Raw genomic sequence first — 26682 nt, 5'->3', positions numbered from 1 at the left:
GTATTTCCTTTGAATCGATGTGCGTTTGCATACATTAAGTTTAATTAATCCTGTTACTATAGCGGTAATGAAGACTTCCTGTCTGGGGTGTAAAAACCTCACAACGCTACATAAATCGCATGTAAAATCTCGCAAAAGACGAGAAGAGATTATACGCAGTTATGCTAATTTATGTTGATGACCACAACACATCATGGCATGGTGTCTTCCAGTGTCTTTGACGACGATTTTGATTTTTGTCAGCTATGTATACACAAGGAAGGAACACGTCTCCAAAATGATTACTACAGTACTTCTGACTTCAAATTTCTGGTTGCTAGTCGATTGTCTTTGCGGGATTTGAAACTTTATTTGAAATCATTCTCAGCCAAACCATGACCGAACTAACTGAGAAAATGAGAAGTACTCCAACTTTGACTTGAGAGATTGTATTTACACAGATTACCTTTCAAGTTGTGGTTCAATTTTAATATTTGAACGAATTGTAACCCATTTTTGTCTTCTTTGAGTTGAAAAATACAAATCTTTTATGTCCTTGGGCGTAGTACATGTACCGATGTGTTATGTAGGGCTATTAAAATGGCAGAAAAATATATGCCTCATCCTGATCAATGAAAACAGCCTAAAATATTAAAACGTGATAAAAAGCATCAATAAATGGACTCAAAATTTCAAGAATCATTTCTGACTGAGAGAAATTGGGTTACAACCGTGACAAATGAAACACTGTACTCAAAGCGTACCACAACAATTGCAAACAATGGACAGCTTACGCAATCAATTCTTCTTTTCATGCCATAGAACAAGAAAATGCACGACAAGACTATGTATGCATTTACCTAAAATACTATATATCTTGTTGGGGTCTTCAACCAGTTGTAAACTTTGAAATGGTCGGAAAATTTAGTCAAAAACATGTCGTATAGCTAGTATCACTGAGTCACAGTGAGTGTAAACAACTCGGAAACGGACAGGAAATGCTTATTTAGCTTAATGTATGCAAACAAACATCGTACAATAAACATTTAGAGATCCTTTGATGTTTACCGCAGTTGCATATCCTGTGGGTGGAGGGTCTATGATATCTCTTATCAATATCATACAATTGTTAAAATATACACCACAATAATGATTACATTGTACCTATAAAAGTCTTCCATGTTGTTTCATCTGTTGACTTTCTCCATCCATATGGCCATCCTACCACTACTGTGTTGTGTTTTAGACCACCAAGACCACATGTCTGTACACTGGGTGTAAATAATGAGAAAAATAGCATGTGATTAGCTTGTTCAGTTGGTAGTGTAGGGTGGAGTAGAGTAATTATTTTTCATCTACCTCACATGAATGACATTTGTGAATGTCACAAGTTAAGATATTTTACATGCTATACAGTACTCACAGTGAACAAAGACCTTGGCTGACTTCCTTGGAGACCAACACTTTGGCGAATCCTCTCACTTTCTCATCTGCCATCCATTTCTTCAAAGACTGAGAGTAACATATGAAATCAAATCAAAATATCGATTTTCATTTACAAAGAAGTAAAACAAAGTCTTGTATTTTTAACAAAGAGTACATAAATAGCTGGTTCAGCATTAGGAAATTCTTGTCTGCAGATCACTTAATCAGAAACAGTCATTTACATGAGCTTTCACACAGGCTAAAATTAATTAGTATATTTGCATAGCTATGTCTCATTTAACTCCATAACTGAGCACTACATCCAAGCAACCCAAGACTTTTACCTCTCGTAAGGGAGTGTTATGTTATGCTTTGTCTGTCTGTGTGTCCATGTGTGTGTGTGTGTGTGTGTGTGTGTAATTCCCTTGGAATTAATAGATTATTCACGTCATTTCTGGTCTAATCACATTTAAAAAAAATTTCAGGCGTTTTCTATTGGCTTCTATTTGGTGCGTGCGAACTTTTCACACATATAATCATTAATCAAGCGAGGTTGTCGTTCTGTTCCATAACATTCAGAGATATTCAGGTGTTTACCTAACATGTCTGGAGCTTGCCGATAAATACCTTGATAAAGAATTTTTATTCGAAACGACGGATTTTACATCTATTTATTCGGACTGACTTACAAGTTTCATATGCATTTCTATGTATGTATATGTATGTATATATGTATGTATGTATGTATGTATGTATGTATGTATGTATGTATGTATGTATGTATGTATGCATGCATGCATGCATCCATGTCTGTCTGTCTGTCCATATTTTTCAAATACGCAGAAATCGTTCTGAAAATTTGTAATTAAAGACCAAACGGGTTTTGTAAAAATCTACTGGATTTAGATTTTAGATTTTTGACTCTTTTACAAAGAAGTATGTGGTTTCACTAACTACTGGAGAAAAACCATTGTAAACCGACACATTTTACCATGTACACCTACATAAATACAGACCCCTAACGCCATTATTCTGTGAGTATCAATTGTAATACATACAGACTGACTTAGGATTTGCAAGTGAAAAATTCAAAATATTACATATATTTCATAAAAAAATGATGCTGTCAGTGGTGTGTTCTAAGAGGCTGGTTCACTACCTGTCAATCAAATATTACTGACTAAATCATAAATGCTTCGCGGCATACCAAACAAAATAATACTAATACTAATATTTATTTCTTATAGAGCGCATTACATTAAAACAATCTCAATGCGCTGACCAGAAGTATAAAATTATTTTGAAAGGTACATATACACAAGTATAAACATGATATGAAACGGGATAAAAATACAAAGACACGGAATGACAATTAAAAGACTAAAATGTAAAATTTAAAAGTTAATAATAATGAGATCTAAAAAGATGACATTTCAAGGCAGATTTAAAACTGTTCAAAGTATGAGAAGAACGAAGACATGATGGCAGGGCATTCCAAAGGCGTGGGCCGCAAATAGAGAAGGCCCGATCACCATAGTATGCAGTGTTCCCTATTGGTTGATGCAAATTCACCACGCCACTGGATTGCGACCAAAGGGAATGACGGGTGGATCTAATCATTAATAAATTGCCTAGATATGAAGGCCCACACCCATTAAGAACTTTAAAAACAATACAGAGTACTTTGAATTCAATGCGCTTCTGAATAGGTAGCCAGTGTAATGAATGAAGAACTGGGGTAATATGCTCAACTTTTTTCCTTCTAACGACAAATACCCTTTCTACCACTCTCCCACAAAACTCAAGACAACAAGCTGGCCAAAATTTGGCCCTGGCTTAAACATCTATCCTCTCTGACAGTGAAAAACTTGTTCATTCCTGGGTCAGATAACTCTTAAAATTGAACAAGTGCAATCATTATACATTGTGTCTGGTCAATCATTTCATATACTTACCAGTTTAGCTGCCTGTGCTTCTCCAAAGCATTCTAAGAAATCACCTTCAATAACACTACCAATCAATGTCAATCCTTTACCTGTCAGTGAAATACAATTCTTTTTAAACAGCCTGTTTTGAGTCAAAAAAATAAACTACTCATTTTTGAAATCTCATCTCACAAACCCAGAACTAAATATGACAATTTTTGTTGTATTTATCCACCCCACAATACTACTACACATGTCTCTCTCTCATACATGAATCTGCTAGCCTTTATCTGAAATACTTGTCTTCGTTATGAGTCCATCATTGTTAGAGATGACTATTTCACCTTGACAAACATTTATTTATGTCATCACTGTCTTCCTATTGGATATACCATTGGATATATGGCAAACCATCAAACCTGAATCATTTCAACCCTTATGAAAATGTCCTAAAGGATTCTTATAGAAATCCTATAGGATTCCCAAAGGACATATTTCCTGCAGTCCTACAAATATTCCAAAATTGTTCTGTCATGTAAAAAAAATCTTCAGGTACAGCATACCTCAACACTTGTATGTCAGTTTTTATGGAGATTACAATAACAGAACTTTGAATTCTCTGCATTTTAACAAGAGCAATCATGATTTCATACATTGGTATGTTCCACCATGCAAATCCATTAGTAACTGCATTGACAAACTGAGTGATGTTATGAAATTCTAACAAAGAAATTCTAACATCTACTAGAAATTAATACTGAATAATTTCAATACATGATTTTAATAGTTCATCTACAGAAAAAAACAACCTACAGTATTACTATAGGTATACTACACTACATGTAAGGGATCTCAACAGAAAGTTTTTTTGGATTACTAATTTACGGATGTCTTTCAGGAATTCTAACTTAAAAGAATTCTTCAAGCAATGGTAAAAGATATAAACTGGTATCAAGGGATATTACAATACTAAAGGATTCCTACAGGATTCTTTTTGGAATACTAAAGGATTCCTATAGATGTCTTTCCGGAATACTAAATGCTAAGGATTCCTATAAGATACTCTTATAAGACTTTTTCCTATAGGATCCTATAGGATATTTTTTGTAAAGAAAAACTAACTAGAGTCACATATATTCACAACTGCATTTTGTGTGGATTGACCCTTATAGGGACCATTGAACAGAACTTGGTTCTGGAGTCTTGTGCATTATAAATTTTCTGGACTAGATTAGATTAGGTTCCTATATGTGGAGCCGACAGTGTAAACTTACCTGCTTTAAGTTGACTTGCAAATGTGAGTAATTTTCTGCCTGTTGATTTTGGTTTGAAATTCTCATCCAATTTCACAAGTACTAGAACCTGTGGTCTAAGAAAAATAATGTTATTAAACTACATGACCGTATAGTATGTCTAAAAAAATAAGTAAAGGTTAAATTTTCAATTGCTATCACAAGTGATATTTTTTGGGGGTGGTCTTCTTTCTCCCTCCTTTACTCATCTGCACTGATATGACAGACCCTGACAGGTGAAAGTAGAGAGTAAAGTTGACCCTCTGTCCTTCTCACGCAATCTTAGCAATTGAACATCCCTATATAATACACAATACTGTGATCCTGTCTTTCAATAATGGGTCATTCTATTGTAAAGTAGGGGTGATCTTACCTCCAGTTCTTAGTATGGGGTGGGTTATCTTCTAACCTAAGTAGACTGTATCTTGCTGCTGTAAGTGATAGACCTCTCAAACCATCACCCCATTCCTTCTCAGCTCTAATAATCAAAAGACAGTATTTAGTATTATGATATTCACCAATTTTATGTGTTTTATTGAAATAATCCCCTGTTCTTGTCATTACAATATTTGAAATTACATATCAATGTTAGTGAACAGAGGTGGTGACACAGATTATTTTGATCTGTTCTGTTAAACTCTTAGATTTTGATGGGAGTATTGTTCATCGATTTATAATGTAACAGGTATGTACATTGTTATATGTTGTAAGTAACTCCAAATCTATTACAAATTTTACCTCAAATTTTTTCCTGAATGACTATATACATATAACAAACGTCATCTCAACAAGAGATAAATAATTAAACTTTCATGTAAACATGTTTGTCCTTACCCTCTATATTCAATAGATTTGTAAATACACACTGCAAAAGCTAAATATTAAGCTACCAATGCATAGTACAATGTACATACATAAATTCATAACCTAATATTCCTTCTGGAACTTAAGGCACCACTCATTTAAACAAATTAGTTTGACCACCATTCTTTCTACGATAACACTCTCGCAAAAATGTTTCGAACGGTTTTCCTTTATTCTTTTGAATCTTCATACTAACTAGATATAAATATGGTTTTACTTACCCTCTATATTCAATATATTTGTAAATACACAATGCAATAGCTGCAGCTACCAATGCATAGTACCAACTAGATATAAACATTAATGCTATACATAATCCTGCACCAATGAAAGATAACACCCAATGATAGTATCGGAAACGAGGTCTCCAGTTCGGTGTTTTCAGTAATGTTTGTAGTGCACAAGCAAAGTTGACAAACATGTAACACATAAGAAAGAACCTGAAATAGAAGAGAAGATTTTGTGATTGACCATTGTTCTGTCAAATTAAGTTCACATGTAAACTAACATGCAACTAAAACAAAGCTGCCCACCCAAACCTATCAGCAATGAAGTGTACTGAAATGACATTTTTTGATTAACCCAGCAATGGACATGAATATTCATGACCAATCAGCACTCCATAGATATTTGGAAGCACCCATTTATAGGGATTTGATCAGGTTGCATATTAATGTGAAATGTACTTCGGAAATAAACTTTTTACCTTTTGCTGTAACAGTTACTTTGTTCAAGAAATCTAAAACCAGTTAAAATCAAGACGACTAAAATTTTGAAACAGAGGTCAAAATGTTATCAAAGTTAAGCCATTTTTGAATCCAATATGGCCACTGAATACTTTGTTAATGCTACAGGAAAACAAAAGATTGTCGATTTCCTTAAAACAAGACGGTGGACCATCAAATTTCTGTTAATTATACCATGCACGAGCCAAGTTGAACAAAAAATATGGAATATATAGTCTTATTGTTCCGAGGAGCATTCTACCTTCAACATGCATTCAGTGAAATTTGAACCCGAGGGGCATTCTACCTTCAACATACATTCAGTGAAATTTGAACCCGAGGGGCATTCTACCTTCAACATACATTCAATGAAATTTGAACCGAGGGGCATTCTACCTTCAACATTTCAACATACATTCAATGAAATTTGAACCGAGGGGCATTCTACCTTCAACATACATTCAATGAAATTTGAACCCGAGGGGCATTCTACCTTCAACATACATTCAGTGAAATTTGAACTTGAGGGGCATTCTACCTTCAACATACATTCAATGAAATTTGAACCGAGGGGCATTCTACCTTCAACATTTCAACATACATTCAGTGAAATTTGAACTCGAGGGGCGTTCTACCGAGTCAACATACAATAATCTTGACGGCCCGGATATGGGATTTTAGGAGGGCCCATAAGCTGTACGACCTGGTAATAAAGAAAGGGACCACTGATAAATTTGACCTACTTGATATTCCCCTTGTGAAAAACACTGAATGGGTACTAATACATCATGATTCATTTACAGCTTTACATGGGAAGTCTACAGATTTTTTATCCATATTTCAATGTGTATTTATGACAAATTATGATCTTACATTGTAATGATGGGTGCCACCATATCAAGACTTGCAATCAGGATACCAACTTCTGTAATACAAGCAGTCAGTAACAGTGCCCATGTAGGTTCTCCAGTTGCAGACCCTCTACCAAAAACTGCTAGGACCGGTATCAAGTTGTCCTTGGCAATGGCTTGTAAAAGACGCGGTGCACCTGTTAAACTCTGCAATCCAGCTCCAACAGTTGAAAGAAATGAACCAATCAGAATGACCCATTCATTTGGCCATGCTAATCTAGCTACAACTAAGGAGCCGCCTACACTCTCACCAAACCTACAAAGAACAATCATATCATTTTATTGGATGGCTTCCATACAGAATGAACCAATCAGAATGACCCATTCATTTGGCCATGCTAATCTAGCTACAACTAACGAGCCGCCTACACTCTCACCAAACCTACAAAGAACAATCATATCATTTTAATGGATGGCTTCCATACAGAATGAACTAATCAGTACCAGATTTAAACTGAACTCCTTCTGTAAGGGAATGCAAAATTCATAGCTATAGCTATCATACATGATATACTCCTTTATTGGCAAAAAGTTATGACAAACTATAAGAAATCTGAAGTTTGTATACTTATTAATAACTTGAAGATATTGCCAAATTACCAAAATCATTAATTATACAAATGAATAACCTAACTTTATAGGATATATGCAATTTGTTATCATCAATCTGTGCACCAAATTAACTAAGTAATGTGAAGCTCAAAATATTCAACTAACACATGACTGATTACAATTAAAAACTAATAAAGTATGTGTTCTTAAAATATGCCCAAAGTACTGAAAATCATTAATTATGCAAATGAAATATTACAACTAACAGTTACATGAACATACATTTTTAGAACATGTGCTCATTGTTATGGTTGATGTATGTACCAAGTTATAATGAATTTGAAGTGGCATGCTTAAGACAAAGCCTAATTACTGAAAATCATTAGTTATGTAAATGACTCATTAAAACTAAAAGCTACCTCAACAAGCTTTTAACAACATGTGCGATTAGTTATATTTGAAGTATATACCAAATTCTATTGAATTTGAATGTTCAAGCTAGATATAGCCTAATTACTGTTAATCATCAATTATGCAAATGAGTAATTAAAACTAAAAGCTACATCAACAACCTCTTTAGAAGCTACATGCTCTTTGTTATGATTGATGATGTATGTAGCAAATCATATATTGAATTTAAGTGGGCATTCGTAAGGGGTAGCTTAATTACTGAAACTCGTTACTTATGCAAATCAGTCATATAAACTAACATTTACATCTGATTCAATAAGATTTATACGACATGTGTAGGGTATCATGAATGTTTGTACCAAAGTATAAAAGAACTTGAAGTTTGCATTCTTAAGATATAGCCTAATTACCGTAAATCATTAATTATACAAATTACTCATAAATATTCGTGGTATGATTACCAAAGCCTAATCAGTTCAAGCCATAGTCTATCAGCTAGCCCTCGGATGTTCTTCCGATAAAATATGACACACAGCCGAACAACGCTATCGAGGATGGAACATCCGAGGTCTAGCAAATGTCATCAGGATATAAATAACTGCCAATCAGAGAACCGTATTAGCGACAAGCACAAACAGAGGACAATAGCTAAATTTTCATGCATATTCATCTTAAGGAGGGGCTTGTATAAATAACTACCAATGCGTTAACTGAAATGTGTGAATGACAACGTCTACACACTCATCAAACTCACAATTACAATAAACCGATAAGCTATAGTGGTATTACCATGTGTAATTTGTTATGATCAAGTGATATTGCACATTAGTATGTACGTTTATAGAGGTCATAGGTTATTGAATATATTAAAGTATATATATACATATATGGCCCAACCCACCGCCTATCGTAATCTCAATGGAATGGCCGGTCTGAAAATGACATTCGCTAGACTGTTTGGGCAAGCCCTCACATGCGAACTTCGTTCGCTTATAGTTATAGCATCGAAAGAAAGCCTGAACGTCTAGCAGCAAGACTATTCAAGCCATTGCCCTAAAGAATATGTACACCATATTTCGTTTGAATTGAGCAAGCCATTTTTGAGAAACGATGACAGAGACATCCCATCCCTAAATTATAGCCTTCCTGCTTATGGAAGGTAACAAATGACTTTAAGTTATCAGTCAGAATACGGTAGCTCTGCTGGTTTTTTGTTCCCTTTTTTTGGTAACACTATACAATTTTGTTTTTGCAAATAGAACACATTTAACACAGAAAGTAGGTAAAATATTGTACTTTTATAAAATAGTCACCATTTTACAAAAATTCTATTTTTACACCTAATTTGCATATATAACCCAATCAACTTGTCTTGAACAAACTTATATATGCTCATCCCAAGACACCTACACAACAAATTTCAATTCAATTGGCCTAGTAGTTTTGAAGATTTTTGAAGCATTTTACCAAAAATTCTATTTTTAGACCTAATTTGCATATTAATGACCCACTCAATTTGTCATCGATAATTAAATAAATAAAAATAAAACCTTTTTTACCAAATATTATATTTAGACCTAATTTGCACATTAATGACCCAGTCAATTTGTATTGAACAAACTTATATCTGCTCATCCAAAGACACCAATACAAGAAATTTCAACTTAATTTGCCCAGTAGTTTTGGAGATTTAAAGCATTTTTAACAAAATTCTATTTTTAGACATAATTTGCATAAAAATGACCCAATCAACTTGTCTTGAACAAACTTATATCTGCTCATCAAATGACACCCACAGAACAAATTTCAGGTCAATTGACCCACTAGTTTTGGAGAAGAGGAAAGTAGAAAAGTTGACGGACAGACAAAAGCCGATGATGGAGATTCAACCTAAACCTGACAGCGGAGCTAAAATCTATTAAAAATGTTAATTAAAGAGACAATTTGGGAGATGACAGTTGTCTGTATGAACAGCTCCCTCTATGGTAGAATCAAAGAAATGAGAGCCTTATTACACAAAGAAATACTGTATACATAGTATGTATTTATTTCACAGATATTTGCATGTGATACAATATCAAATGGTACAAGGTCATACTTACTTATCTCTGAGGACTTCCCCTTCAACAGTTGCACCGAAGAATAGAACACTAGATAAATCTGATTCGATGTCAAGGCAAAACGTTAATGAAATACATGCACAATGTGTCAGCTTTCCAGGACAGGAAATATTTCCAGTATTCAGAGAAAAGAATAGATACACAAATTAAATTTCGTAGTGACAGTATTCTGTTTAGTATATGACAAATTAATCCTGGTAAAATCATTCATGTTTATGTTCTGTGTTCAAAAACGACATGAAGGAATTTTGTTTGGGATGTCAATTTAACTCTCTTCTCGGCATAATTATAATTGACAAACTTAATGCAGTTAATGCCACCAAATGTCAGCTCTGAAAGTAAATTGATCACATTGGGCATGAATACTTTAATACACTATGCTTTTTCACATCTGCCATTTTATTCATGGTTGATTTACTCTCTCTAACTGGAACAAAACTTGTTCTGGCCTCATGGAAAAGAGAAATTTACTGTTTCCCTGGATCTGATTTACACCGATAACACATAGTATGTATTAATAAATAATGCATATTCACTGGAAATTCATTACAATGTAAAAAACACACTAAAATAGCACCAATGCCATTGTAGCACAAATGTACATTTCGTTAAAATATTTATCCACATGCTGATCCAAGCTAGGTATAAGAGTTCATTTGCTGAATGATTATCCAGTTGCCTATCCAGCCCTGTTGTTATCTTTACCATACACACCATCGTTTGACTGTTGCTGTGGGTGGGGGTCTTGCTGCTAGGCATATTTGCATACATTTTTTGAAAGTTCATTCACTTGTCTATTAATCCTTGTTATCTTTGCAATATACACAATCATTTGGCTGTTGCTATGGGCATGCCCATGTTATCTTTGTGATATACACCATTGCTAGGTATATTTGCATACATTTTTTAAATGTTTACTCACTTGCCTACCAGATGATGTTATTTTAGCAAAATATACTGGCATTTGGCTTGGTCATGACTGCTAGGGCCAATTGTGTAAATAATTTTAAACATCTGGGTGGAGAATAACATGTCTAGAAACATCTCACCAAATTTCAGCCCTAAGTACTTTTTGAGAAATAAGTTTTTGTCCACAATACATATCGCAAATGAGATCATTACATGCTTAATAGTTTGTCACCTACACATCCCCAAATGCATCCCCATTAAATTTTGGAAGATTTTTGACCAAAACGACACATTTTTAGACCTAATTTGCATATTGCACTTGGACTTTGGGTTGTTCATTATTAAAATGAGCAATTTATAAGTCGTTTACAAATACTAAAGGATTCCTATAGGATTCTGTTAGGAATACAATAGGATTCCTATAGGATTCTTTTAGGAATACCATTATAGGATTCATATAGGATTCTTGTAGGAATACAATAGGATTCCTATAGGATTCTTGAAGGAATACAATAGGATTCCTTTAGGAATACAATAGGATTCCTTTAGGATTCTTTTAGGAATACAATAGGATTCCTATAGGATTCTTTTAGGAATACAATAGGATTCCTATAGGATTCTTGAAGGAATACAATAGGATTCCTATAGGATTCTTTTAGGAATACAATAGGATTCCTTTAGGAATACAATAGGATTCCTTTAGGATTCTTTTAGGAATACAATAGGATTCCTATAGGATTCTTTTAGGAATACCATTATAGGATTCATATAGGATTCTTGAAGGAATACAATAGGATTCCTTTAGGAATACAATAGGATTCCTTTAGGATTCTTTTAGGAATACAATAGGATTCCTATAGGATTCTTTTAGGAATACCATTATAGGATTCATATAGGATTCTTGTAGGAATACAATAGGATTCCTATAGGATTCTTGAAGGAATACAATAGGATTCCTTTAGGAATACAATAGGATTCCTTTAGGATTCTTTTAGGAATACAATAGGATTCCTATAGGATTCTTTTAGGAATACAATAGGATTCCTATAGGATTCTTGAAGGAATACAATAGGATTCCTATAGGATTCTTTTAGGAATACAATAGGATTCCTTTAGGAATACAATAGGATTCCTATAGGATTCTTGAAGGAATACAATAGGATTCCTATAGGATTCTTTTAGGAATACAATAGGATTCCTACAGGATTCTTGTAGGAATACAATAGGATTCCTATAGGAAGTCTTTAGAAATGCAAAAGGATTCAAATATCATAGAGATCCTGATACATACAAAGAGATATAAGCACATACCATCTATTAAACTGTCATTTTCATTTCACTTTTACCAACCAATGACAAAGCCAGAGTTGCTATGGAAACAACACCGGGGCAAATTATGGGTGAGTTTTGTCTCTCTTGTATCATGGAAGTGTCAGCATCAGTGATACTTCCATGGTTGTATGCACAAGAGTTGAAGAGTTTGCCGGGACAGTGCACATTTCAACACACATTTCAAGTATACATGCATGTTTTGCAACAAATTTGTCTACCTAGAGGCGCTCAATGGTTCAGGCCTGGATCATCTCCAAAGTGCAACATCATGACAAAGTACACTAGGTACAAGCAAGTTTTGAATTGATACGAAATTGCCTGGTCTATAATAATATCACAGCAGTTATGGTCATGCAACTGTGGCCAGCCATGTATGCCAGAAAAATGCATGTGATGTCTTAACACTCAACAGTTCAGCTTGGTCATTGGCATATATACACACAGACAGGTAAATATGACAAGACATGTCACTGTTTCTCAATATTCAATTTTTTTCAATGTACATCTTTATGTGTGCTCTGAAAGCATGGAGCACAGTCCCTCTATCCCTGTGCTAGAGTGACTGTGCATGGAGGTAGTATTAGCAGAAAGTGCCTTTATGTTGAAAGCAAAATTGTCGTAGTTTGCTAGAGCGCAAATATCTTTGAATCTACAATGTACTAGTACATAGCCATGAACATGGAGTTTTTTATTCATATGGTAACAAAGAAACAATATATATTACTGAACAGCTGTTGTCTTGTTCATGTATGAATGCATTTGCAATTAATCAATTGGTAATGAGACTAATGAATTCTGTTCCCTTTGTTTTAGTCAGCTGCTAAACAAAGTAGATATCCCTGGACAAAGACTGTTTACCATTCTCACAGAGACAAGGTAGCATTTGAACCAGTAACATGTACTTCAGACCACAAAAAGAACAGACTAGCAACGTGGCTTTTCCTCTGGTGAATGAAGGAATGAATGAATGAATGTTTGAAATCATTTTTAAAATACCGCCAATTGCGTTGTAACACAACTGTACAGTTTTTAAACATGTTTATCCATATGCTAGTCCATGCTCACAATAGGTGTTCATTTGCTGAATGTATATCCAGTTGCCTATCCAACCATGTTGCATCTTTGCGATATATGTGATCATTTGGCTGTTGCTATGGGCATGGTCATGTTGTTAGATATATTTGTATACATTTTTGAAAGTTTTTGTTCACTTGTGTATGAATTCCTGATATTATGTTCGCAAATATTTCATCGTTTGCCTGTTGCTGTGGGTGTGGTCTTGTTGCTAGACACATTTGCATACATTTTGTGAATGTTTATTCATTCGTCTTTCAATTCCTGTTATCTTCGCAGTATATGTGATCATTTGATTTGCTATGGGCTTGGTCTTGTTGCTAGGCAAATTTACATACATCTTTTCAATGTTTATTCAATTGAAGGAGGATAGTGACACACCTAATACAATAGGCGTTGCTAGTCTGTTCTCTTAGTGGTCTGAGCATACTAGTATACCATAACAAATAAGTAACACATACCATGCAGCATGGATGTATTAGGTCTCCCTAATACACATGCAGTTCAGTGAAAACTAAATCCTGATTTTTTCAAAATACAGATAAGAATTCCATTGAGTCAGAGGTGCATAAGTCCCCTTCCGGTTGTGGGTGGTGCCCATTGGGGACTAAAAATAACATCCTCACACACATATTTCAACAAGCCTTGACACATGCAAAGCAAGATGGGCATATGGACTTTGTCTGGTGATTATATAATATTACATAACACATCCCACACTGCATTGCACTGACAACAATGAAAACCAGTGTGATTATAAAACCACGGATTGATAGCTTTCATTTCGACAAATTTTCATCTACACACTCAAAGTAATGTTTTCACCAAATCTCAAGGCAATCAGTCAGGAGGTTTTGACTTTAAGTCATTTAAGCATACACACACACACATTTTGCGATACCTACAGCACTACTAAATTAATATTCAGTGTGCTAAAAATAAAAAATAATTGAATATGTAGTATTTCATAGTACATGGGAAATCCAAAGATATTTTGATGAAGACAAGACTGATACCAGACAATAGACAAGACTGATACCAGACAATACGCAAGACTGATACCAGACAATACACAAGACTGATACTAGACAATAGACAAGACTGATAGCAGACAATAGACAAGACTGTTACCAGGCAATAGACAAGACTGTTACCAGGCAATAGACAAGACCAATAGCAGACAATACACAAGACTGATACCAGACAATAGACGAGACTGGTACCAGACAATAGACAAGACTGATACCAGACAATAGACAAGACCATTAGCAGACAATAGACAAGACTGGTACCAGACAATAGACAAGACTGGTACCAGACAATAGACAAGACCATTAGCAGACAATAGACAAGACTGGTACCACACAATAGACAAGACTGGTACCAGACAATAGACAAGACCATTAGCAGACAATAGACAATACAAATAAACTATCAAATCTACAAAGGATACAAAGAATTGAAGTGGTCAGAATGGCAGCTATGGTTCCCATAGGAATAGATTTCTGGGCATCTTTCAAATCACCTGATCTATTAGAGCCTGCCATGATACCTGTTGGAGAAACAAACATGAACAGTTGACTTAAGGTGTCTATTGGTGCTAGTAGCATGGAACTAATTTGTATCTACACCAATGTTATTTTCACTTCTATTTCATTTTCAAAACTATGTTAAGGCCAAGTCCAAAAAGGATTAAAACTTCAGGAGTGAAAAACAGTTGCACGACAGAGTCACATGAAAAGTTGGTCCAAAACACAGACAAGATAAGACTAAAGTGAGAATCTGGGATTAAAACCCTGGTCATCAACATGTTAAAGTGTATTATAGTCATACTTTTCTCATTGGAAGAGTGTTGCATATATTTCTTATCTATTCTTCAACTATCAATCTTTTGATCATCATATGTTTTGAAGGGTCTAAAATAGAGTTTATCATACTGGTAACAAAGTTTTTCACTGTAATAAGAGTTCATTCCAAAGAGATCATAGTGCATCATGTCACTGGTTACAGCCAGAGAGAAAATGGCTAACAGTACTGCAAACAATGTGGTTGTCATAGAAACTTAGCAGTGACAAAGGTAAGTATACAGCCATTAGTACTGTAAATGATGTGGTTGTCATAGAAACTTACAAGTGACAGAGGGAAAGAAAATGGCTAACAACACTGTAAATGATGTGGTTATCATAGAAACTCACCAGTAACAGAGGGAAAGAAAATAGCTAACAGCACTGTAAATGATGTTGTCATATCAGACACTATCTGATTGTTGACACCTTTCTGGCCTTGTAATACTTCACCATCTTTTCTGTAGTAACTCATACCATTTCCTGTAACATATCAATGTTTCATACTTCACCCATAATACCTTGAATGAATTCACAACCAGACACCAACAGTAACATTCCCATCAAATACCAAGGGCAATTAGTGAAACAGTGGTTTGACACAGACACAGACACACACACACACACACACATACATACATACACACATACATTCAGATAGACTAACAGTACACAGAAATGTTAATTTAGACAGACACAGACAGACACGTCCATCAGGCAGACAGACAGACAGACACACAATGCACACATGCAGACATAGATGCCCACTATTGCATACAGAGAGGCAGATTTGCACACTCATACGGATATAGACAGACAAAAGAGAAGTACACAGACACACTCATAACCTCTCCAATGACAATCCCAGTACATATAGCATGGATAGCCTAGCTGTAATTGGCATTTTCTGCATAGTAATCACTATATGTGATCACCAAGTGAACCCCCCAGCACACACACACATGTAAGTCATACACAACTTACTAATAAATTCTCCACTAGCAATTCCAGGTATAGCTGGGATAGATTTTAACTCATTGTCTGCATAGTAATCACCACATGTTAAGTTAGGATTGTTATAATCACAGTACATTGCTGCTAGATCTGTATAGTTGCCATCGTCATCAAACCAGGCACATGGTTTACTGGTGTCTTGCTGTAGGGCTATATTACCACCCATTTGACAGTACCTGTAATTATACAAGTAAACAGGCAGAGTTAGTATGAGGTCTGACATGTCTGCTTAAATTATCAAACTGACCACAACTAAGAAGTTGGGTAAAGCAAAATCGAAATTTGGCCATGACACTATTGAAAGACAGGAAAACATCTTGATGTGCTATCATCCATTGGAAAATCAATATATTATCCCTGCTGTTCTGTTGGTTTTGCAGAATTAATAAAATCAGAAAACTTTGATTTTAAAGTTTTTCTCATTTTATGGTATTAAAGCAAAAAACGACATTGAACAATGTGGACACATAAAAGTAGACTGTACACACACTCTGTTGTGAAGTGCTGTGCAGTGCAATAAGGTACAGATATGTCTTGGTGCTGGGTCCTTAAGTTTGAAAAGTCATAAAACTTTGATTTTAAAGTTTTTCTCATTTTATGGTATTAAAGCAAAAACGACATGTGGACACATAAAAGTAGACTGTACACACACTCCGTTGTGAAGTGCTGCTGTGCAGTGCAATAATATACAGATAGGTCTTGGTGTTGGGTCCTTAAGTTTGAACAGTCATAAGTTTTATTCCACAGAATAAAGATATTGTATCTCTCAACAACTTTAGTTTCTCACTCGATTTGTGAAGTCACAATATCCAAATGTCCAATATAAATCTTTATGTCTAATTGAGCTTTCCATTGTTATTCACTTTGCAAAAAGCATTCCACCTCTACATGACTAATATTACAATTTATTGTTAGTTATAATATGCAAAACACCATTAACATACAAATCTAAATACAAAATAGACCTATAAAGGGAATATTTCCGGCTGCTTTTATAAAGACATAAACTTTTGTCTATTTTCTGAACAGTATTCAGTAGAGGAAATATTTTGCTGGATTTCAACAAGCCAGAAAAGTTAAAAGTACTAAACATAGCCATGTGGAATGCTTGGACATTGTTTGAACTTGGAACGTTAGAGCTAGTAAGAGCAGAAGCTGAACATCTCAACACCAATGTTCTTGGAATGATATAGGTTAGATGGAAAGGTGTTGGAGAGGTAACCAAAGAGAGGTGGAAGATGTACTACATTGTATAGTGGTGGAAAACAACACGTGCATGGGGTAGGGTAGGATTTTTGGTGTCACATCCACTGCAGTAGTTCCAGTGGACAACAGGATCATGATGAGTATACATGCTAAAATTAAGCCGATTAACATCATCCAGGTGCATATGCCCACTTCTTAGGCCGTGATTGACATCTATGGAGATATGCAAACGCTCATAAAACAGTGTTCGAAGAGAGAATAGTGATGGGAGATTTGAATGCCAAGACTGATGAGAAAACGTTACATGAGGCTTGTGGTATGTTTGGTCTGGGCATTCTGAATGAACAGAGCAAAATGCTGCTGGACTGGCTAGAAGACAACAACCTAGTTGCACTGAATACATGTTTTCAACATTGGAACAGTAGTGTTATATTAGAGCATCACCAGGTGACAGACACCACAACCAAATTGATTTCATCACCATTACGCGTAGGGACAGGTACGAATGTTTAGACTCCAGAACTCTACCCAGCGCTGATTGCAGCAGTGACCATCAGATTGTATGGGCTAAAATCAAAGGAAAATTCTGGAGTGTGAAGAAGCACCCACAAAAAACTATGGTGTGTGGTACAAGTGGCTTTACAGAGAGCTTGAATGTTTGAGGAGGATGGGATGGAAAGTAAAGAGCATACTTGGAAACATCTACATGAGACTATCAAGTAGATATGCCCAATAAATCACTCTAAGAAAGAAACATGGGTGAATGAGGAATGTGTTAATTTGATCGAGGAGAGATGGAAGGCAAAAGCAAATGGTTTGCAAAGTGAAAGTTACACCAGACTGTCACATGAAGTGAAGGACACATGTTTGAAGGCCGAGAAAAATGGCTTTCCGCTCAAGGTTATCACAACTGCATATGCGTTGCTAGTATAACCAACTTTGTAATCATGCTGCACTTCAGAGGCAATATTACCCAGCCAAGTCGGCCAAATAAAGGTATTGGGATCAAAGATGAGAAAGGGCATTAACTGTATGAGAGGAAGAAGATCAATGAACACTAGTTGTATTACTGCAGAACACTCTTCCAAGTGGACCCTACCTCTCACAATCTAGATGAGTGGGTCATAGAGGATACAGAGGTGAAACCAAAAGTTGTAAAAGATGAAATAAGAATGGCATTACAGAGAATGAAATGTTGGAAAGCAGTTGGTATACCAACAGAAGCCCTGAAGGCAGGTGGAGAAACAGTCATTGACACACTGAAGCCGATGATAGACCAGATATGTCAGACGGGAGAGTGGCCAAATGGCTGGGTTATAATTATATCCAACATTGTGATGATGCCATAGGTTGCAGGCACCCAAGAATGCACTAATTATTGAACACTGAGTGTGATTAGTCATGTTACTTCTACATAACCTAGTGAAGAAGACGAAGAGTAAGCAAGACTAACAGCTTTGGATGATGTTTATTGATTATGCCAAGGCATTTTACATGGTTCATCACACTGAGTTATGGAAGGCAGTTTGGGATACCTGAGCACCTAACCTGGCTGATTCGCTTTCTCTATGTCAAGGCAATTAGTGTCATGCAAGTTGAGGATGGGCAGAGTCTTTCCCATTTGAGAAAGGTGTCTGTGTGGGATGTTCATTGTCACCTATGCTTTTCAAAGTGGTTGTGTAGAAAATCATATGCACAAGGTAGAGAGTAAGATGCCAGACAGAAGTGGATGTGTGATTGGCAGCCATAGTGTGTTAAACATCCGCTATGCTGATGACACCATGCTTGTTGGAATAATGAAGTCGGAGTGGGAGGAGTAAGGCGAGGTGGTAAAGAGCAAAAGTGTGAAGTTTGAGTTGATGATCAATGAGGCAAAAATGTGTGTGATGGCCTGGAACAGCAATGACAATTAGCCTGTAAAAATATGGTGAAGCGCACTTGACCTGCAATGTGGAGTCATGATGGGTGAATGGTTAGCGTGATCGGCTTGGAATCTACAGGTTGCAGGTTCGAGCCTCCAGTTGAAGAAGACATTGGTTGTGGCCTTGGTATGGAGTATTGCGGTTTATGGTTGTGAGAGTTAGATGCTGAGAAAAAGGATAACTGTGTTTGAGCTGTGGGTGTGGTGAGGAGTGTTGTATGTGAGCTGGACGGATTGGAGAACTAACAAATGGGTAAAAAGAACTATTGGTGTGAAAGAGTATGATGGACTGTTGAATGTGATAAGAGGTGAAAATTGAGCAAATATGGACTTGGAAGTGCCACCCGCATACTTTAGTATTTGCAGCTATTGAGGGGAGGTAAAAACCGCCATGGTAATCCCAGACAATGGATTACAATCACTGGTTTGTGGACTATGGGCAGCCTGGACGCCACAAGAGAATGTGCTATTCAGCGCCAACAGTCAAGCATTGTGGCTATGGCCTAATATGATGATGATGACTCTTACACATGTTTGAGCTGTAATTACATTAATTTACTGACCAATAACAGATATTTGACCAATACATGCACTTAGCAAATGGAGACCCACATCACTTTTTTTGGGACTTATTAGACATCCATGAATTTTTGTTACATTGATAAACAAATACAATTATTCTTATGATGCCACACAGTGATGACAGGGGACAGTAAATTTTACCTTCAAGATTTTGACTATCGATATAAGCACAATATCCTGTGGGACTTGTCTACATAATCCCACTATAAATGAGTTAAAACTGAGATATGTGCATATATCCTTCCACAATGTGGGTAAATACATTCAACAACATACAATTACCGAGACAGTACAGTAGGTAATTCCAAGTTTTGTAAACAAATTGGGACAGTGTAGCAAGTTCTCATTTATACATAGAACTGATATTATGCCATTGGTTAAATGTAGCAAAAGTCTGATTTAAGCATGAAACAGATGACACATTGTTATTGGTTTGATGTAACGAAGTTGAATTCACACATAAAATTGACAAAAGTCATTCGATAGTTCTCAATGTGTAGCATTACAGTATATTTATCCCAGTAATCAAAGTATTGCTGACTGTAAATTTCAAGGTAGTTGCTGAGTAAATTAAGACATACTTACAATGGTGCACTGTGTGGTACAAAGTATCCAATATAGATACAAATGACGGATATAATAACACAAGCTAAGAACAAGGACGCACACTTGTTGACATATTTGACACCAACAAACACCATTAGTGACATCAATATAAGCAAGATTGAGCCATACACACGCATGTTATTAAACATAGCAGGGCTCTGTGCAGCCCCAACACCACTCAGTTCACCAAATAAAGACATGCCTGGAGCCATGTAAGTCTGCAATAAGACAAATAGTTGGACAATGCTTTGAGATAGTTATTAAAAGCAATTATTTCTAACTGATATCACCAATAATAACATACATGTAGATTTCCTGGTTTGTAGGCAACAGTAAAAACACCTAACAAACAAAGAATTATGATAAAATACTATTATTATAAATACAAAGGAAATGTTCCAATTTTCCTATGAAATTTTCAACGAATTTGACTTCCCTTTTGACTTGGTTTCTAAATGAATTAGACTTCCAGAACATATTACTACGGTTTCTAAATGAATTAGACTTCCAGAACAGTTTACTAAATTCTATGAATTAGAAAAAACACTAACAGTACGCTCTGTGTAAAGTTTTACCACTTTTCATTCTCTACACTTACTTCTTTTGGACTTACTTCTGTTGGAATCTGATTAAAATTTGATCTAAAAGACTTGTTTTATTGACTACATGTACATTTCATACCAACTATGCAAACACCTGACATAAACAAAAAAGAAGAGTCAAGAGACAAACACCTGTAGATGTGAAATAGTGCTCTCTGTCAAATCAAATTTTAATCAGATTGCTTCTACTGAAACCCCAGAGTAACCACTGTGAAACCCCTATTAAACAAATACGTACAAACACCTGTAGAAATATTGTTTTCACGTTCCTGCAAGCTGAGAGTGTGGGACAGCCAGTGTGAGGACAAATCGATCTCACACTCTGTATCAATGCATGACTTAAATTTTGTTTTATAAACCTATTGCTGATTGGATTATTACGTTCCATAGACAGCAGGCGTTGATTGACGAATAGAATAACGTGTAATGTAGAACCGGCACTTCGTACATTCTGGCAGATGATAACAGAGTGAACAGGCTACATTTATTCCGCGCCTAAGATGATAAACTATTGGTGATGCATTTAGGTAGGATTCTCATGTTTTTGTTATGATCGGAGAATTTAAACCCCTTGGAACATATTGATTGTTTACCCTTGGAGATAACGCTTCAGGTGAAAAATAACTCGCCTAATGATCGAGCCACCGCGGGTACTGGTACCAGTGACTAACACGTAGTGCAACCGTAGAAATGCCAATGACTACAAGTCGTCAGAGCTGTTTTCCTGCTTTATCCCCTGATGACCTCCAAAATGGAATGTATACTTGATATTTTGTATCCATGTACATACTAGTAATTAATTGTAAACATTCATGCATTGGCAATATTCTATACATGTAGTCATGATGTTTGAAAGTAAACCATCCCGTTGTGTGCCTCGAGCTCCGGTACAGTAACAATGATAGAATTTTTGGTCATACTCTCTGTATAAATATTGCAACAAATTAACTAATGTTTCCAAATTAGTCTGTCTCTTACAACAAGTAGTGATATATAAGTCATTGAAGCCTTGATCTTAATATTACGATGTTTGGAATTAGATATTCCATCTCAGCCCATTGCATTGGGGGTGTGGGATTCTATTAATCTCTGCTAGATCAAATTTTAATCAGATTGCTTCTACTGAAACCCCTGAGAAACCTCTGTGATACCTCTTTTACCAATACATTACTTCTTTTGACACTATTTTGTTTTAGAATTAATCACAATTGACTTATCATACATTTCTTTGGATTTATCAATATTTCATCATTATTCACATTTTCTTTTTAAAGCTGCACTCAATAACATATAATATTTCATTGAATAGTTGAGACATATGTACATTGGAAAACCTGTGTCCTATCTTCCTCTATGTGACTATCAAATTGACTTCTAGATCAATATGCACAATCTAACTTGCACACATTAATACTAATTAGCGTTGTGTCATGTGCTATATTAAAATCTAACAACACCTTATTCAATCCGAGGGATTGCTATTGTCCAAACTAGGAATAAATGAAGCAATCTATTCAAAGTCTATATACAGTGAAAACAAATTACATCCATCATGTAATTAACAAATAATTTTACTATTTTAAAGCTGATCATCACCTGGCTCCAGAGACTGAAATTCAATATTCTGCTATTGAACACTTCTTTCAATTAGACTAGTTTATTGTCTAAGTCATCTAGTTTAGACTACTTTACTGTCTAAGTCATAAAATATCTAGTTTAGATTACTTTATTGCCTAAGTCATCTAGTTTACACTACTGTCCAAGTCATCAAAATACATTTAGTTTAGACTAGTCTATTGTCTATTAAAGTCATCTAGTTTAGACTACTTCACTATCTATCATCAAATATATCTAGTTGAGACTACTGTCCAAGTCATCAAAATACATCTAATTTAGACTAGTTTATTGTCTAAGTCATTTCATTTAGACTAGTTTATTGTCTAAGTCACCTAGTTTAGACTAGTTTATTGTCTAAGTCATTTAGTTTAAACTACTTTGTCTGAGTCATCTAGTTTTAATAGACTACTTCACTATGTATCATCAAATATATCTAGTTTACACTACTGTCCAAGTCATCAAAATACATCTAGTTTAGACTAGTTTGTCTAAGTCATCTAGTTTAGACTACTTTACTAAGTCATCAAATTATATATAGTTGAGACGACTTTACTAATTCACCATAATATATCTACTTTTAATAGACTAGTTTATTGCCTAAGTCATAATATATCTAGTTTAGACTAGTTTATTGTCTAAGACATCTAGTTTAGACTACTTTACTATCTAAGTCATAATATATTTAGTTTAGACTACTTTACTATCTAAGTTATAATATATCTAGTTTAGACTACTTTACTATCTAAGTCATAATATATCTAGTTTAGACTACTTTACTATCTAAGTCATAATATATCTAGTTTAGACTACTTTACTATCTAAGTTATAATATATCTAGTTTAGACTAGTTTAATGTCTAAGTCATCTAGTTTAGACTACTTTACTATTCAAGTCATAATATATCTAGTTTAGACTACTTTAACATCTATTAGTACATACATACAGTACACATGCCTACAGCACTAGTGAACTGCAGTTTCATTGTAGTTTCCATTGTGCTAAAAATTGCACTCTCCCCACTAAACATTTCAAATTTTGTTTTCATAAGATGACATTCATTATTTAAAGCCAGCACAGTTGGCTTTATGGTTTTATTGTTCACACCATATTCTTATTACAACTGGTATCAAAAATATTGCAGCTATACTTTGTCATACAATTAGTAGTACACAGCTGGTTTGCCTCCTGTACTTTTAAAACATGCATCATTTTTCTTTTGTTTCATTAAACAGCCTTACCATTCTTCAGTTTATTTTGAAATGTATGGTAAGAATGGCAATGACCATTGCCTGGCTATCCTAAATTATAACTATCATGATTTTAAATGATAATTCTTCATACTATTTACAATATTTCTTACTACATGTAGATTTTGTTGCTGGTAAACCAAATTTTAATTGCCACAAAATATGAAAGATCTGAAATATCTCTTTATCCACACACTGCAACAACTTTTACAAACAACATACAACAATACAATGAAATTAATTAAACAATTCATGCAAAATATCTCACTAGTAAAATTTCAACTGCTCCAAGAATATACATAGCTGCTGCAAACGATGTGCCAAGGTAAAAGAGAATCCCGACAGCACCACCAAACTCAGGACCCAGAGCCCTGGAGATCATGAAATATGAACCACCGCCTGGTACCACACCATTGGTTGCTATGGCACTCATTGATATAGCTGTCAACATTGTCTGAAATATGCAAGAAAAGATGAAATGAATGAGATTACAAAGCATACAGAGACTTGGACTATCTTATTTTACATTCATTTTTCAAGTAGGAAGCAATGATAAAGTATTTCCAAAATAAATATCGAATCCTCATCCATACGGCCACTTTCAAAAAAAATTTAAAAAAAAAATCATCTCTATGTTTCTCTGCCTCTCCTTTTCTTCTCTCTATATTCTTTTTATTGGATTCCTGGTAACAGGCCCTTTCCCACCTTCTCTACACAATGGGCATTGCTTCTCCTCTAAAACCCTTCCCCCTACTTGAATAACATCCATCATGATGAAAGAAATGCTCTGTTCATGAACAAGCGTTGCCACCACCATGACTGATGATAAAGTTAGTCCAGACACTTGCTTATTCTTGCCAGAGAGTGTGCTGTTCCACAAAATATTATGGGCAGATGAAATTTTTTTTTTTATGTCAGAGCTGGGGTGGTCAGATAATGAGAAACAGGAAAAATGTACATGTTGCTATTAAGGGTGCTAAATATGTGAAAATATGAAGTGAGTGCCCACAAAGGTATGCAAAAATACTAACATACATGTAACTCTCATACACTTTAATTATGGTCTTATGTAAGTATTTTCACTTGAGTCAAACAGCTTATGCACCCAGCTTGTGCCACTTTAAGTGGTGAATCAATATTATTGTTCTATGTAGAATGATATGACAATACATCACGTTACTATTTAAAGATAAAAACATGACATACTAACATCTTTTATTTATTGTGTCTCTTCAGTGACCATTTATTCATCAGAAAATAATTAATAAAAAATACAAAAAAACAAACAAACACGTACACTACTTAAATTACACATAACTACCTAACTCATTCTAATTAATTCTCAATTAACATCATTTCCATGGTTACAGACATATAAACCCCTACTGATGAAACGTTACCATGAGGACTGAAAATGAAACTCAACAAAGTGCTGTGTATGCGTACATAGATTGAGTTGCAAAGCTTCATTCTGTACACTAACCAAAACTCCCAATTACATTTAATTAAATGTTATTTGATACCTAAAGCAATTTGTAACCACAAACCTAACAATTGAGTTTGATGTCTGATATATTATATTGAAGTACAATGTATACTAATATGCACAGGTAAAGTAAGACAATCAAAATAAGAAAATATGCTATCCTGGTATATCACACCAGATTTAAACTGAATGCCTCTCGTAAGGGCAAAACCATCGATTTTTGGGCCTATACACATTGTTGGAATGCAAACCTCTGAACTAGAGCTATTATACATGATGTACCACTTAATTGGAAATTTAATGTTACGAAAATGTGTATGAAGTTTGAAGCTTACATAGTTAACATATTGTATTGTTTAATCATAAAAAAAATCATTCATTTAATATGCAAATTAACTATATAGCTTATAAGTTGCATCATCAAGCTTTAAATGATACAATATAGCAATTTCACAGCCTGGCAAGCAAGATTTCCTATAACCATGGGGCCTGCCATCCCTCGAGAGGATCCAACTCTAATTCAAAACGTAGTATTTTCAAATTTGTGTCGAAACTGATTTCAAACGTGAGACTGTCGATTTCAACCGGCTCTTCATCTACACCCAGATGGCCATACATTGCCGTCTGAAGGCTAGTTATGAAACCCCTGCTGGTGACTTACATTCCCCATATGCATATCATTTTTAAAACCACAAGTTTGCTTCACTTGATCAATCATATACATTGTACTGTATGTACGATGATGTTGAGAACATAAATTAAGCATTTGACACTTCAGCTTGACCCACCCTAATGTGGTTCCTATGTACTCTATGGGATCTCATGGGATCTTGTGAGATCTGCCGCGAGATGGAATATGGCTTATTATATTGAAATTGAAGTATGTATTCTTAAGATAGTCTAATTACCGAACATAATCAATTATGCAAATTATTCATTAACACTGTAAGGTTCATCAACAAATTCTACAGGACATATGCACTTTGTTATGTTTAACGCATGTACTAAATCATATTGAAATTGAAGTATAGTCTTAAG

General features: G+C 35.0%; 1 protein-coding gene across 3 annotated transcripts in view; it reads right to left on the bottom strand.

Moving 5' to 3' along the window:
• Positions 1-26682, bottom strand: part of LOC144437657 (solute carrier family 12 member 4-like) — an 80951-nt gene that overhangs the window by 18586 nt on the left and 35683 nt on the right. For all 3 annotated transcript variants that reach the window (XM_078126650.1, XM_078126651.1, XM_078126653.1), the window contains 13 exons: positions 24427-24612; positions 20672-20910; positions 16348-16553; positions 15715-15846; positions 14973-15071; positions 10187-10244; positions 7084-7377; positions 5707-5925; positions 4995-5099; positions 4604-4698; positions 3360-3439; positions 1403-1491; positions 1144-1250 (listed from right to left, as the gene is read on the bottom strand). In XM_078126650.1, the coding sequence (XP_077982776.1) occupies positions 1144-1250; positions 1403-1491; positions 3360-3439; positions 4604-4698; positions 4995-5099; positions 5707-5925; positions 7084-7377; positions 10187-10244; positions 14973-15071; positions 15715-15846; positions 16348-16553; positions 20672-20910; positions 24427-24612 (1909 nt within the window). The remainder of the gene's footprint in view (positions 1-1143; positions 1251-1402; positions 1492-3359; positions 3440-4603; positions 4699-4994; positions 5100-5706; positions 5926-7083; positions 7378-10186; positions 10245-14972; positions 15072-15714; positions 15847-16347; positions 16554-20671; positions 20911-24426; positions 24613-26682) is intronic.

This window comes from Glandiceps talaboti, chromosome 7, assembly GCF_964340395.1.
Source record: "Glandiceps talaboti chromosome 7, keGlaTala1.1, whole genome shotgun sequence".
NCBI lineage: Eukaryota > Metazoa > Hemichordata > Enteropneusta > Spengelidae > Glandiceps > Glandiceps talaboti.
Note: the sequence above shows the minus strand (reverse complement) of the source record. Positions and strands in the feature narration are given on the sequence as shown.